The sequence below is a fragment of the Lagenorhynchus albirostris genome, chromosome 2 (genome assembly GCF_949774975.1).
Source record: "Lagenorhynchus albirostris chromosome 2, mLagAlb1.1, whole genome shotgun sequence".
NCBI lineage: Eukaryota > Metazoa > Chordata > Mammalia > Artiodactyla > Delphinidae > Lagenorhynchus > Lagenorhynchus albirostris.
In genome coordinates, this window is record NC_083096.1 from 144562413 (window position 1) to 144578192 (window position 15780).

At 39.5% G+C, this 15780-nt stretch overlaps 1 protein-coding gene across 2 annotated transcripts in view; it reads left to right on the forward strand.

Annotated features, from left to right (window-relative positions):
• FAF1 (Fas associated factor 1) overlaps positions 1 to 15780 on the forward strand; it is a 493047-nt gene that overhangs the window by 447466 nt on the left and 29801 nt on the right. For both annotated transcript variants that reach the window (XM_060140108.1, XM_060140109.1), the window contains 2 exons: positions 561 to 638; positions 4343 to 4558. In XM_060140108.1, the coding sequence (XP_059996091.1) occupies positions 561 to 638; positions 4343 to 4558 (294 nt within the window). The remainder of the gene's footprint in view (positions 1 to 560; positions 639 to 4342; positions 4559 to 15780) is intronic.

The following is a 15780-nucleotide window of genomic DNA, read 5'->3' on the forward strand; positions in this document are numbered from 1 at the left end:
TGTAAGGGAAGCACTGAGTTCTGTGAGAGTTCAATGAACTGGATTTTCAGTGGAAAGTTTTTTCCAGCTTTTTTCGAGAGCCAAGAAATGGGAATGTACTAGGCAGGGTTTCATAGAAGAGATTGTATATTTGAACTGGATAGAGAAAGGTGGGTAGGAGAGGAAGTAATGTATGCTAGCAGCAAGGAGCCAGAAAGCATGGGTTCAAGATAGAGGCTGATGTGAATAGAGTTTTGATATTTGGGTACAGGGGAGGTGGCAGAAAAGACCAGAAAGGAAGACCAGAGAAAGGTCTGAAGGATCTTGAATGCTACACTACCCAGAGCTACCTAAATGTTTGAATAGGAACCCACCATGATCATAGAGGTATGCTTTGTTGTTGCTTTTATTTCCATCCTTGTTCCAGAGAGAAACACTTTCATTCCCACAGTGTACCTCTGGGCCATGCTGAAAATGAACTTTTTTTCTTTTCTTTTTCTTTCTCTTTTATTTCTTTTCTTTTTTAAAAAAAGTAGGCCAGTGTTTATTAAGTGTTGGCTTCCTTTCTCTTTTATCAACAGAGGGAAGCTCATGAGAGAGAGATGGCAGAACAGTTTCGTTTGGAACAGATTCGCAAAGAACAAGAAGAGGAACGTGAGGTAGAGCATAATTTTTAGAAAAGTTATTCAAATGCTAGGTCTATTTCCATTGCATTTGATACTAAGGATGTTAATATTTCCTACAACTTACTTCTTTCCACTTTTCCCAGATTCATTTTGATATGGAAGACTAATTTTCTTTAGAAGAATCATTCCCAATCTATTGTGTTGAACTCTTAGAAAACTTGAACTTGTACTAGATTCATGGTTTTCTATTCTTTCCAATTCCTCTCCCCTTTCTTGCCTGACAAATATTCCCATCCTTCCTAAATATTGTCTCACCCAAAAAACACAAAGACTGTATATCCTCCCCTTTTCCCAGGCTTTACTTTACCCACCAAAAGACACTGGGAGTTATTTCTGCAACATCTTTCACTGGGCCCCTATATGTGAGAAATCCATTTAGCTTGGCTGATTTTTTTCCACCCTGAGTTCAGGTCATGTCTGTGACAATATAGAGAATTTTTTCATTCACTCATTTGGCAAATATTTTTTTGACTACTTAGTGTGTGTCCAAAATCTGTTAGGAAGTAGGGATACAGATGTGGGCCCTCTGCTCCAGGAGTTCATAGTCTTGTAAAAATAGAATTACATACTATATATAAAAGTCATTATAGAGATTTACCTAAAGTGCAATGGGAAAAAAGAGAAAGGGTGTCAAATGACTTCCTAGGATGACTCACAAAAAACGGCTTTTAGAACTTTTTTCTAGACATAGGATTAATGGCAAAATTCACTTATAAATAGAGGAAGCCATCTAACAAGTGATAGAAAGACCTGGAGGGCCCTAACTTGGGCTGATGAAAACTTCATTAGTCATCACTCCTGGTCAGAGGATGCCACCTCGTAACTTATTCAACAAATTTTTTTAATTATAGTTGGTTTACAATGTTGTGCTAGTTTCAGGTGTACAGCAAAGTTATTCAGATATATATATATATTATATATATATATGCTATACAGTAAATCCTTGTTGTTTATTTTATACATAGTAGGGTATGTCTGTTAATCCCATACTCCTAATTTATCCCTCCCCACCTCTAACCCCCTATGGTAACCATAATATTTGTCTTTCTTGGTCTGACTTACTTCACTTAGTATGATCATCTTTAGGTCTATCCATGTTGCTGCAAATGGCAATATTTCATTCTTTTTTATGGCTGAGTAATATTCCATTGTATATATGTAGCACATATTTTTTATCCATTCATCTGTTGATGGACACTTAAGTTGCTTCCATGACTTGGCTGTTGTAAATAGTGCTGCTATGAGCATTGGGGTGCATGTATCTTTTCAAATTAGAGTTTTCGTCTTTTCCAGATATATACCCGGGAGTAGGATTGCTAGATCATATGGTAGTTCTAGTTTTAGTTTTTTAAGAAACCTCCATACTGTTCTCCATAATGGCTGCACCAATTTACATTCCCACTCTCCCAGTGTAGGAGAGTTCCCTTTTCTCTACACCCTCTCCAGTATCAGTAAATGATTTTTGAGCAAGAACTATGCTAGGCACTGAAAGAGAAACAAAGGATAGTAAGACATTTTCTGCCTGCAAAGAGAGATTACATCTTGTAGGGAAGATACAACGTGTCTACAAGTAACAGCAAATCAAGGAAAAACGTGCTAAATAACATAACAGAAATAGAAGCAAAATACTTAGAGTTCAGGGGCAAAGTAAAAATCTTTCACAGCTTTTGGAATTCAGTCAACACTACAGAAGAACTGATATTTGAGCCAGGTCTTGAGAGATGTGTAAGATTTCACTGTTTGGAAATCAGAGTTTATTCATGTTCAAACACTTATCAAGTGCCTATCACACAAGTACGAAATACTATGCCTGACAAACTCTAGTATCTGTCCATGCTGAGGACTCTCAGTAATGGAAGGTAGAAAATATTTTGTTGAACATCTTCTGTGTATCAACTACTCTGCTACCTGCTTTACCTATGCTTACTCATTGACCATTAAAACAAGCTACAAGGGAAGAGATTTCTCTTTTTTTTTTAAATTATTTTTATTTATTTATTTTTGGCTGTGTTGGGTCTTCGTTGCTGTGCACGGGCTTTCTCTAGTTGCAGCAGGCAGGGGCTACTCTTCGTTGCAGTGTGCAGGCTTCTCATTGCTGTGGCTTCTCTTGTTGTGGAGCACAAGCTCTAGGTGCACGGGCTTCAGTAGTTGTGTCTCGGGCTTTAAAGCGCAGGCTCACTAGTTGTGGCGCAGGGGCTTAGTTGCTCCGCAGCATGGGGGATCTTCCCGGACCAGGGCTCAAACCCATGTCCCCTGCATTGGCAGGTGGATTCTTAACTACTGCGCCACCAGGGAAGACCCAGTTAACTTATTTTTATTTTCCTTTTGAATGATATAAGAATTTTAAGGCTATGAATTTCCTCTGAGCACTGCTTTAAATGAATCCCAGAGATTCCAATATGAATATGAAATTTCAACAATTGTTTTCTAGATATTCTGTAGTTTTTATTATATTTCCCCTTTTACCTGAGAGTTGTTTAATAGGGTTTTTGTTGTTGTTTTTTCTCCAAAGGGAGTGTCACCAACTTTGAAAATTGTGTTGAGATTTTAGAGAACATATATCCCAATTTCTCTCACTCATGTTAATTGGGGGAAATTTTTGTTTTCCCTATTGATGAAAATTGGGAACATGGAAATGTGAAAGTAACCAGGAACACAATATAACTGTGAAGCTGCGCATGCTAATACCAGGCTTACATGTCTAAGGAACCTGCCACAGTTCTAGGAACAAAAAGGTTTTAGTGAATTTCTGCCACAGGCGGGGACATCAGAGATCTTTAAACTCCTTCCACTGGAATATCTTGAATGTGAAACAACGTAATGCTAGATTGAGAACTAGAGCCCAACTCTAGCCATGAGATCTCCCAACAGTTTACCCCACCTGTTTGAGTCTGTGCCACATCTAGGTCCAGAAATGTGGACTTGGCCAAATCTCACAGCAGTTTAGTGGCAAAGCTGGAACTAGGACCATAGTCTCCTGCCCCCAATAAGCCTGATATTTTAATTTCTTTCCATTCCATTTTTTATTGTAGCAAAATATATATAACAAAAATTTGCCTTTTTAACCCTTCTTAAGTACAGTTAAGTGGCATGAATTACATTCACAGTCTTGCAACCACGACCATTATTTCCAAACATTTTCATCAACCCAAACAGAGTCTTTCCTCCATTTTGTCGTTAATATATTATCCAGAATTCTACAAAATCTTCAGTCATTTCTACTTGGGAAATGTATGTTCTCTATTTTGTGCACTCGCGCTCTCTCTCCCATTCTCTCTCCCTCTCTCTTTCTCCACCCCCATCTGTGTGTGTGTGTGTTCGCGTGCACACGCGTCTTTTGCAAATGCTTCTAATAGCCTTAATTCATGCCCTAGAAAGGAATCACAAATACCTGAGCCCTTCAGTAAAAAATAAATTACCTTTCTTCTCTGTGTAGTTACCTATCAATTTAATGTGTCATCAAGGTGGGATTTATTTTAATTAATTGCTTATTGGGCTAATATTAAGAAAATGAAAAACACATAATTCTGTTGTCCAAGCATTAGGCTTAGTTAATAAATGGGCAATAGCTTTTGATGAGTTTCTAGGAAGCAGCAGGTTTTTTCTCATCTCTCCCTCCCCCACCCCCCACAATTCCATCCATCAACAGTTTAACACCTGATTTTTGCCCTCTTTAGGCCATCAGACTCTCCTTAGAGCAGGCCCTGCCTCCAGAGCCAAAGGAAGAAAATGCTGAGCCTGTGAGCAAACTGCGGATCCGGACACCCAGTGGCGAGTTCCTCGAGCGGCGTTTCCTGGCCAGCAATAAGCTCCAGATCGTCTTTGATTTTGTAGCTTCCAAAGGATTTCCATGGGATGAATTCAAGTTACTGAGTACCTTTCCTAGGAGAGATGTAAGTTCCCATGCCTATCTCGGGAAGTGTGTCCAGATGGGAGATAGCCCATCATTAGGGCTGGACAAAGTAGTCCAAGAAAAGTGCCATGGCACAACTTACCACAAGACCACACACTCAGGAGTCCTTCTTTGTTCTGCACACCTTTCTCTCCTCAGCCTTTGGAGAAGGTATGGTTTCCCAGGCCAGCAGACATGTGCCTAGTAGCCTAGGTAAGAAATTAGGTACTAGGTCTTCCTTCCTAGTTGTTTCCCCTATTCCAGCACTCATACAGGCTTTCCCAAGATTTCATCTCTGTATACCTTAGGGTAGATCTGAGAATTATGTGCTTAACAGCTTAACAGTCAGATCAGGGTCAATGATTATAGGTTCATGAACAAGTCATGCTAAACCAAGAGTATTTTGTGATTTGACAGTTCTTACTAGCCTGGGAAGTCAGGGAGGGTGAACTATATTCACTGTGTATCTGTATTTCAGCAAGGCTTTTGATAGTCTCTCATAGTATTCTGGGGAAAAATAGAGAGATGTAAATCGACAGGTAGCTTCATTGCTGATTAAATGGATGTGTCCAGAAACTGTTGACTAAAAGACTGCCCTCTCCCTGGAGGGAAACAAGAGGCTCTATATTTAATTCTTTATTACTCATCACACTTATTGGCAACTTAAATGAAGACGTTATCAGGTTTATGGATTATGAAAAATAAGATTCAAGAAAGCCTTAAAATAGTGAAATAATAAGCAAAAATGAACCTAGAAAAATTTTACAGAAATATATAGACATAGAAAGAGATGCCTGCATAGGCTTAGAAAACCAATTGCTCAAGTTTGGGATGAAAGAATCTTGCTTTAGTAGAGGTTATTGTGGTTGAATTAAGCTGAATATACATTAATAATCTGTTGTGACTCCCAACAAAAAGCCAGCTGCATTTTTAGAGGTATAATCCCAACAAGAGAATAACAAGTCGTAGTCAACTGTTTACAAAGATAAACGACCCCTGAGTAGTCCTTAGACTCCATGCTGAAACTCTGTGCTGTCGCCTGAAGAAACAGGAGATTGGGAGTTCCCTGGCAATCCAGTGGTTAAGACTCCACGCTCCCAGTTCAGGATGCACAGGGTCGATCCCTGGCCGGGGAACTAAGATCCCACATGCCGCATGGCATGGCCAAAAAAAAAAAAAAGCAACAGGAGCTTATCTAGAACAGGGCTGGAAGGAAGGGAAGGGAAGTGGAAATCATATCATTTGGGGAAATATTTTCCTCTAGAGAAGGCATGGCCATGGGAGATGTGATTTTTGTCTTCAGCTACTTGAAAGCCTGCAGTGAAAAAGAGGGATCTGATTTTGTGCAGCTTCAATGATAAAGTGGGACCAATAAGTTGAAAGTTATTGGGAGGCAAATTTGGCCCAATGTAAGAAAGCCACTTTCTAAGAAAAGAATATTTTGTGTTGTGAGGTAGTGATTTTTCTATTTTTGGAGATAACGAAGCACTACTGAATTATCACTTTTTTTATAGTAATGGATAAATAGGGAGAAGGAGTCACTCCTGGAGTTCCTACTTTATATGTTCCTACTTTATATGAAAAGGGGCTTAGACTAGCTTATCTCTAAGATACATTTTTTTGGGGGGGGTGGTATATAGTTGCTTTACAATGTTCTGTTAGTTTCTGTTGTACAATGAAGTGAATCGGCTACATGTGTACACATATCCCCTCCCTCCCACCCCCATCCCCAACCCATCCATCTAGGTCACCACAGAGCACCGAGCAGGCTCCCTGTGTTGTATAGCAGGTTCCCACTAGCTACCTGTTTTACACAGGGCAGTGCACATATGTCAATCCCAATCTCCCAGTTCATCCCCCCCGCCCGCCCTGTGTCCACACATCCACTTGCTACGTCTTTGTCTTCTTTATTCCTGCTGTGCAAATAGGTTCATCGATATCGTTTGTCTAGATTCCACATACATGCGTTAATATACGATACTTGTTTTTCTCTTTCTGACTTACTTCACTCTGTATGACAGACTCTAGATCCATCCACCTCACTACAAATAACTCAATTTCATTCCTTTTTATGGCTGAGTAATATTCCATTGTATATATGTGCCACATCTTCTTTATCCATTCCTCTGTCGATGGACACTTAGGTTGATTCCATGTCCTGGCTATTGTAAATAGTGCTGCAGTGAACATTGAGGTGCATGTGTCTTTTTGAATTATGGTTTTCTCAGGGTATATGCCCAGTAGTGGGATTGCTGGGTCGTACTGTAGTTCTATTTTTAGTTTTTTAAGAACCCTCCATACTGTTCTCCATAGTGGCTGTATCAATTTACATCCCCACCAACAGTGCGAGAGGGTTCCCTTTCTCCCCACCCTCTCCAGCATTTATTGTTTGTAGATTTTTTGATGATGGCCATTCTGACCAGTGTGAGGTGATACTTCATTGTAGTTTAGATCTGCATTTCTCTAATAATTAGTGATGTTGAGCATCTTTTCATGTGCCTCTTGGCCATCTGTATGTCTTCTTTGAAGAAATGTCTATTTAGGTCTTCTGCCCATTTTTTTAATTCTGCTGTTTGTTTTTTTGATATTGAGCTTCATGAGCTGTTTGTATATTTTGGAGATTAATCCCTTGTCAATTGCTTCATTTGCACATAGTTTTGCCCATTCTGAGGCTTGTCTTTTCATCTTGTTTATGGTTTTCTTTACTGTGCAGAAGCTTTTAAGTTTCACTAGGTCCCATTTGTTTATTTTTGTTTTTATTTTCATTACTCTAAGAGGTGGGTCAAAAATTATCTTGCTGTGAATTATGTCAAAGAGTTCTTATGTTTTCCTCTAAGAGTTTTGTTTTGTTTTTTTAACTTATTTTATTTTGGCTGCATTGGGTCTTCATTGCTGCACGCGGACTTTTCTCTGGTTGCAGTGAGCAGGGGCTACTCTTCGTTGTGGTGTGCAGGCTTCTCATTGTGGTGGCTTCTCTTGTTGGGAGCACTGGCTCTAGGCACGTGGGCTTCAGTAGTTGTGGCGCACAGGCTTAGTTGCTCCACGGCATGTGGGATCTTCCCGTATCAGGGCTCGACCTATGACTCCTGCACTGGCGGGTGCATTCTTAACCACTGTGCCACCAGGGAAGCCCCCCTCTAAGAGTTCTATAGTGTCCAGTCTTACATTTAGGTCTTTAATCCACTTTTAGTTTATTTTTGGGTATGGTGTTAGGGAGTGTTCTAATTTCGTTCCTTTACATGTAGCTGTCCAGTTTTCCCAGCACTACTTATTGAAGAGACTGTCTTTTCTCCGTTGTATATCCTTGCCTCCTTTGTCATAGATTAGTTGACCATAGGTGCGTGGGTTTATCTCTGGTCTTTCTATCCTGTTCCATTGATCTATATTTCTGTTTTTGTGCCAGAACCATATTGTCTTGATGACTGTAGCTTTGTAATACAGTCTGCAGTCAGGGAGTCTGATTTCTCCAGCTCCTTTGTTTTCCCTCAAGTTGCTTCAGCTATTCAGGGTCTTTTGTGTCTCCATACAAATTTTAAGATTTTTTGGTTCATAAAAAATCATTTCTGTAAAAAATACCATTGGTAATTTGATACGGATTGCACTGAATCTGTAGATTGCTTTGGGTAGTATAGTCATTTTCATAGTATTGACTCTTCCAATCCAAGAACATGGTATATCTCTCCATCCGTCTGTGTCATCTTTGATTTCTTTCATCAGTGTCTTATACTTTTCTGAGTAGAGTTCTTTTACCTCCTTACGTAGGTTTATTCCTAGGTATTTAATTCTTTTTTGTTACAGTGGTAAATGGGAGTGTTTCCTTAATTTCTCTTTCTGATTTTTCATTGTTAGTGTATAGGAATGCAAGAGATTTCTGTGCATTAATTTTGTATCATGCAACTTTACCAAATTTATTGATTAGCTCTAGTAGTCTTCTGGTGGCATCTTTAGGATTATCTATGTATAGTATCATGTCATCTGCAAACAGTTTTACTTCTTCTTTTCCAATTTGTATTCCTTTTATTTATTTTTCTTCTGATTGCTGTGGCTAGGACTTCCAAGACTATGTTGAATAATACTGGCAAGAGTGGACATCCTTGCCTTGCTCCTGATCTTCGAGAAAATGCTTTCAGTTTTTCACCATTGAGAATGATGTTTACTGTGGGTTTGTTGTATATGGCCTTTATTATGTTGAGGTAGGTTCCTTCTGTGTCTACTTTCTGTAGAGTTTTTATCATAAATAGTTTTGAATTCTGTCAGAAGCTTTGTATGCATCTATTCAGATGACCATATGGTTTTTATTCTTCAGATTGTTAATATGGTGTATCACATTGATTGATTTGCATATATTAAAGAATCCTTGCATCCCTGGGATGAATCCCACTTGATCATGGTGTATGATCCTTTTAATGTGTTGTTGGATTCTGTTTGCTAGTATTTTGTTGAGGATTTTTGCATCTATATTCATGAGTGATATTGGCCTGTAATTTTCTTTTTTTTGTAGTATCTTTATCTGGTTTTGGTATCAGGGTGATAGTGGCCTCATAGAATGACTTTGGGAGTGTTCCTTCCTCTGCAATTTTTTTGGAAGAGTTTGAGAAGGATGGGTGTTAGCTCTTCTCTGAATGTTTGATAGAATTCACCTGTGAAGCCATCTGGTCCTGGACTTTTGTTTGTGGGAAGATTTTTAATCACAGTTTCAATTTCATTACTTGTGATTGGCCAGTTTACATGTTCTGTTTCTTCCTGGTTCAGTCTTGGAAGGTTATACCTCTCTAAGAATTTGTCCATTTCTTCCAGGTTGTCCATTTTATTGGCATAGAGTTGCTTGTAGTAGTCTCTTATGATGCTTTGTATTTCTGTGGTGTCCGTTGTAACTTCTTCTTTTTCATTTCTAATTTTATTGATTTGAGTCCTCTCCCTCTTTTTCCTGATGAGTCTGGCTAAAGGTTTTTCAGTTTTGTTTATCTTCTCAAGGAACCAGCTTTTAGGTGATTGATCTTTGCTATTGTTTTCTTTGTTTCTATTTCATTTATTTCTTCTCTGATCTTTATGATTTCTTTCCTTCTACCAACTTTGGGTTTTGTTTGTTCTTCTTTCTCTAGTTCCTTTAGGTGTAAGGTTAAATTGTTTATTTGAGGTTTTTCTTTTTTCCTGAGGTAGGATTGTATCTCTATAAACTTCCCTCTTAAAACTGCTTTTGCTGCATCCCATAGGTTTTGTTTTGGATCGTCGTGTTTTCATTGTGATTTGTCTCTAGTTATTTTTTGATTTCCTGTTTGATTTCTTCAGTAATCTCTTGGTTATTTAGTAATGTTATGTTTAGCCTCCATGTGTTTGTGTTTTTTACATTTTTTTCCTTGTAATTTATTTTTAATCTCATAGTGTTGTGGTCGAAAAAGATGCTTGATATGACTTCAATTTTCTTAAATTTACCAAGGCTTGATTTTAGACCCAAGATGTGATCTATCCTGGAGAATGTTCCGTGTGCACTTGAGAAGAAAGTGTAATCTGCTGTTTTCAGATGGAATGTCCTATAAATATCAATTAAATCTATCTGGTCTGTTGTGTCATTTAAAGCTTGTGTTTCCTTGTCAGTTTTCTGTCTGGATGATCTGTCCATTGGTGTAAATGAGGTGTTTAAGTCCCCAACTATTGTTGTGTTACTGTCGATTTCCTCTTTTAGAGCCATTAGCATTTGCCTTATGTTTTGAGGTGCTTCTGTGTTGGGTGCATATATATTTATAATTGTTTTATCTTCTTCTTGGATTGATCCCTTGATCATTATGTAGTGTCCTTCCTTGTCTCTTGTAACATTCTTTATTTTAAAGTCTATTTTATCTGATATGAGTACTGCTACTCCACCTTTCTTTTGATTTCGATTTACATGGAATATCTTTTTCCATCCCCTCACTTTCAGTCTGTATGTACCCCTAGGTCTGAAGTGGGTCTCTTGTAGACAGAATATATGTGGGTCTTGTTTTTGTATCCATTCAGCAAGCCTGTGTCTTTTGGTTGGAGCATTTAATCCATTCACATTTAAGGTAATTATAGATATGTATGTTCCTATTACCATTTTCTTAATTGTTTTGGGTTTGTTTTTGTAGGTCCTTTTCTTCTCTTGTGCTTCCCACTTAGAGAAGTTCCTTTAGCATTTGTTGTAGAGCTGGTTTGGTGGTGCTGAATTCTCTTAGTTTTTGCTTGTCTGTAAAGTTTTTGATTTCTCCATCGAATCTGAATGAGATCCTTGCCGGGTAGAGTAATCTTGGTTGTAGTTTCTTCCCTTTCATCACTTTAAATATATCATGCCTCTCCCTTCTGGCTTGTAGAGTTTCTGCTGAGAAATCAGCTGTTAACCTTATGGGAGTTCCCTTGTATGTTATTTGTCATTTTTCCCTTGTTGCTTTTAATGATTTTTCTTTGTCTTTAATTTTTGTCAGTTTGATTACTATGTGTCTCAGCATGTTTCTCCTTGAGTTTATCCTGCCTGGCACTCTCTGTGCTTCCTGGTCTTGGGTGGCTATTTCCTTTACCATGTTAGGGAACTTTTCGACTATAATCTCTTCACATATTTTCTCAGGTCCTTTCTCTCTCTCTTCTCCTTCTGGGACCCCTATAATGTGAATGTTGATGTGTTTAATGTTGTCCCAGAAGTCTCGTAGGCTGTCTTCATTTCTTTTCATTCTTTTTTCTTATTCTGTTCCACAGCAGTGAATTCCGCCATTCTGTCTTCCAGGTCACTTATCCGTTCTTCTGCCTCAGTTATTCTGCCATTGATTCCTTCTAGTGTATTTTTCATTTCAGTTATTGTAATGTTCATCTCTGTTTGTTTCTTCTTTAATTCTTCTAGGTGTTTTTTCTTTAATTCTTCTAGGTCTTTGTTACCCATTTCTTGCATCTTCTCGATCTTCGCTCCATTCTTTTTCTGAGGTCCTGGTTCATCCTCAATATCATTATTCTGAATTCTTTTTCTGGAAGGTTGCCTATCTCCACTTCATTTAGTTGTTTTTCTCGGGTTTTGTCTTGTTTCTTCATTTGGTACATAGTTCTCTGCCTTTTCATTTTGTCTGTCTTTCTGTGAATTTGGTTTTCATTCCACAAGCTGGAGGATTGTAGTTCTTCTTGCTTCTGCTGTCTGCCCTCTGGTGGATGAGGCGATCTAAGAGGCTTGTGCAAACTTCCTGATGGGAGGGACTGGTGGTGGGTAGAGTTGGGTGGTGCTCTGTTGGGCAGAGCTCAGTAAAACTTTAATCCACTTGTCTGCTGATGGGTGGGGCTGAGTTCCCTCCCTGTTGGTTGTTTGGCCTGAGGCGACCCAACACTGGAGCCTACCAGCTCTTTGGTGGGGCTAATGGCGGACTCCAGGAGGGCTCACGCCAAGGAGTACTTCCCAGAACTTCTGCTGCCAGTGTCCTTGTCCCCGTGGTGAACCACAGCCAACCCCCACCTCTACAGGAGACCCTCCAACACTAACAGGTAGGTCTGGTTCAGTCTCCTGTGGGGTCACTACTCCTTCCTCTGGGTCCTGATGTGCACACTACTTTGTGTGTGCCCTCCAAGAGTGGAGTCTCTGTTTCCCCCAGTCCTGTCAAAGTTCTGCAATCAAATCCCGCTAGCCTTCAAAGTCTGATTCTCTGGGAATTCCTCCTGCCGTTGCCAGACCCCCAGGTTGGGAAGCCTGACGTGGGGCTCAGAACCTTCACACCAGTGGGTGGACTTCTGTGGTATAATTGTTCTCCAGTTTGTGAGTCAGACACACAGCGGTTATGGGATTTGATTTTATTGTGATTGCATCCCTCCTACCATCTCATTGCGGCTTCTCCTTTGTCTTTGGATGTGGGGTATCTTTTTTGGTGAGGTCCAGGGTCTTCCTGTTGATGATTGTTCAGCAGTTAGTTGTGATTCCGCTGCTCTCGCAAGAAGGAGTGAGTGCATGTCCTTCTACACCACCATCTTGAACCAATCTCCTGAGCTTGTCTTTTAATGCCCAGTCAAATGTCATCTCCTTTGGGAAGCCCTCCCCATCTCCCAAGCTCCTCACCTGTGTACCCATTGCAGTTTATACATTCCTCTCTTATAGGACTTGTCCTATTTTTCTGTAATCATTTACAGAGACTGTCCATATCATGTTCATGTCTATCTCCCCTGAAGTTCCCAGCATGGTGCCTCACACATAAGTATTCAAGTTACTGTTGTCAAGTGTTAATGACCTCAGGTCTGATCCTAAATCCCTGATTCCAGAGTGAACTAGAGAGGCTGTTCCAAATGAGAACCGGTGCCCTAGGCCCACCCAGATTCCAGACCCAGGCCTAAACCCAGAGAGCCCACCCAGGACTCATTAGACCTCCTAGACCTAGGGGTGGGATGAGAGTTAATGGCCCTTCATCCTTCTCTGAATGCTCTTCCAAGTCTAATGACTAGTGTTTTTGCAAGGCTATTCTGTGACAGCCATCTGTGTCTGCAGGGATTAGGATCTAATTTGTAAAAGTCATCTTAAATTACAGCCAAACTAAAGACTGTTAAAAAGCACATCTTAAGACCTTGCCTTTTTAATAACAAATAACATAAGACTTAGCTCTAGGAGTCTTACTGTGTCTTTAGCCTTTTTTCCACAAAGCAGAGACTAGCTTCTCACCAAAGGACCTGTTAAACATTCTTCTGTGTCCCCACCCCCAAATCAAAACAGTACTTCATGTTAAGATTTCCCAACTGTCCAACTATTTACTAAATGTCTGCTGGGTATACCACTGAACTGAGTGCTGTGGGACAACCAAAATAGCAGCAGACACAGGCCTTCCTGGGAGAAGCTGATTGTCAAGATACTGAGAGCACTGTTATTTGTTAGTTTTGTTATGTTGTTTTCCATTTTGCTAATAACAGTTACTAAGAGGGGAAGTAATATTCATTTCAGAGCTACCGTCATTAAGCCCTACCTGGTGGGTATGTTAGAGCCATGTGAACATCATTGGCCCATTTGCCTTACTCCAGCATTGCCCTGGCAGTGAGGTAATTGAGTCTAAAAGCTGACCCCCCCACCCTACTACTTACCCTTTCTTGGAGTCAGAGTAAGGGGCCCCTCCAGCCCCAAATTTCCCTCTAGACCTGCAACTGTCTGGCACCACTCAGTGTGAAGTTGTCAGTATCTCCCAGCCTTCCTCTTCCCTTTTCTTTCCTCCTTGCTTTCCCACCGCTCCATCTTCTTTCCAATTCTATTTCACCCTTTTAACCCTCTCCCCCGTCTTTCCACTCTTCCCTCCTTTTTTTTCTTTGTTTTTTTAATCCCACAACTCTTCTCCTTCCTGCCTCCTCTCTTTTCCTTCTTTTCTGTACTCATATCCACCTCATTCAGAGAAGCTCCACCTGCAACTGGAACATGAGGTCTTTCTATTTATCAAAGGAGTGCAGCCTACTGGGAAACATGGATGGTGATGGCAGTGAGCTTCAGGACTGGTGGCCTGTGTGCCTTGTCATTTACATAATCACACAGCCCCCATTCTTGCCCCAAGAACATCTCTTCCTCCAGATCTATAGCTGTGAACCCCCAAAACAGGCAAACATGCATGCAGAAATACATTATCAGACATTTTATATTCTAGAACAAAGAGGAACAGGAGAGTGAGTATAAACAAACTCCTAGCAGGGATTTTTACAAAGTACACCTTCAGTAAAGGTTTCTTTGAAAGAACTGGGAGGAAAGCCTTACAAAGTTAGGGTACACAGATTCCTTCCTCAGTCACCCATCCACTTTTGCTACGCTAAGCACCAAGCTAAGCACTATGCTCAGCACTGGGAACACAGTGTTGAAAAACAATGACATAGTTATTACCCTTGTCACACTTACAGTCTGTTTCCAGAAGCTACTGCTGGAAGACATTTGACTTCATTGATAATACAAGGATATCCTATTTGCCACCATAAGGAATTAGAAATAGGTTAATCTGCATGTCATGCTGGTATTCATTCTTTCATAGAGTAAAACATTTGCTGAGCAACCACATGGCCCACCTCCATACCAGACACTGATGATATAGAAATAAAAGGAATTGTTACTGGCCTTGAAGGGTTCACATTCTAGTAAAAACACACATGTAAAGCAAATTGCATTACATATCATACCGACAGTTGGAAGGATAGGTAATTTCAGCCTGCAGTGATAAGACATTATAAAGGAAATGAATTTGACCTGAACCTTTCACAGAGAGCTCTTGGGTGAATGGAAACAGAATAGCTTTGTTAAAAGTAAAAGTTTCAGTGGTACTTAGACCTGTATCTGAATTTCACCTCATCACATACTTGTTTTATGACATTGGGCAACTTACTTGGCCCTGCTGAACTTTTAGTTCTTCACCTTTAAAAGAGAATAATATCTAGCTCAGAGAGTTGTGATAAAAGTTAAATAAGTGAATGTAAACTACTATGTCCCTGCCATGTAATAAACAGTATCTGCTATAATTGTCCTAAGTGGAGAGAGGCAGAAGAGGTGGGAAAGGCTTACAGCTAAAGAAAGCATGATAGCAGTGAATTCTTCCACTAGAGCAATGATGGATATTTCCATTTAAAATATCCAAATGCTCTAAACCAGACAAAAGAATGTATCTTTGGAATCATAATATCTCATGTTTGAAAAGAATCTCAGAGATATCAAAGCCAACTGTCACTTTACAGATGGTAGAATCAAAGCATGGTAAAATTATACACTTTCCTTAAGTCACATGGTCAATTACAACAGCAGAGCTGACCCTAAAACCCAAGTTTTCTCATGGCCATTACTGTTTAAGATCATTGGCTCCTTTTAAAACTCTGTTAATAGATTATAGAGTTTCACCTTAAAATTAGAGCCAAAGAACAATAGAACTTAAAAAATCAACATTAGAGACCACCTAGTAAATGCAATAAATTGCAGCTCCAAGCACCAATATTTTAAAATATTCGGTACTTCAGTGACTTTCATATCTTAATGTCTCTAATATTGCAGTGGAACTGATTTCCAATTTATGTTAGACTGAGTTTGATTTTAAAAAAAAGAAGAAGAAGAACCAGAAGGAAAAACTTTAATGCCATTGAACTACCTATACCTTAAAAGCTTTGATTTCAAGATAAAGCAAGATGAAGCATGTAATCAATGAAATGCATGTTAAAGTTATTGCTGCTGAGTTTGTTCCATTCCCCACAGATATTGTATATCACCATATCTAATTATTTGAGATTTTCCAGTATCCCTAAATA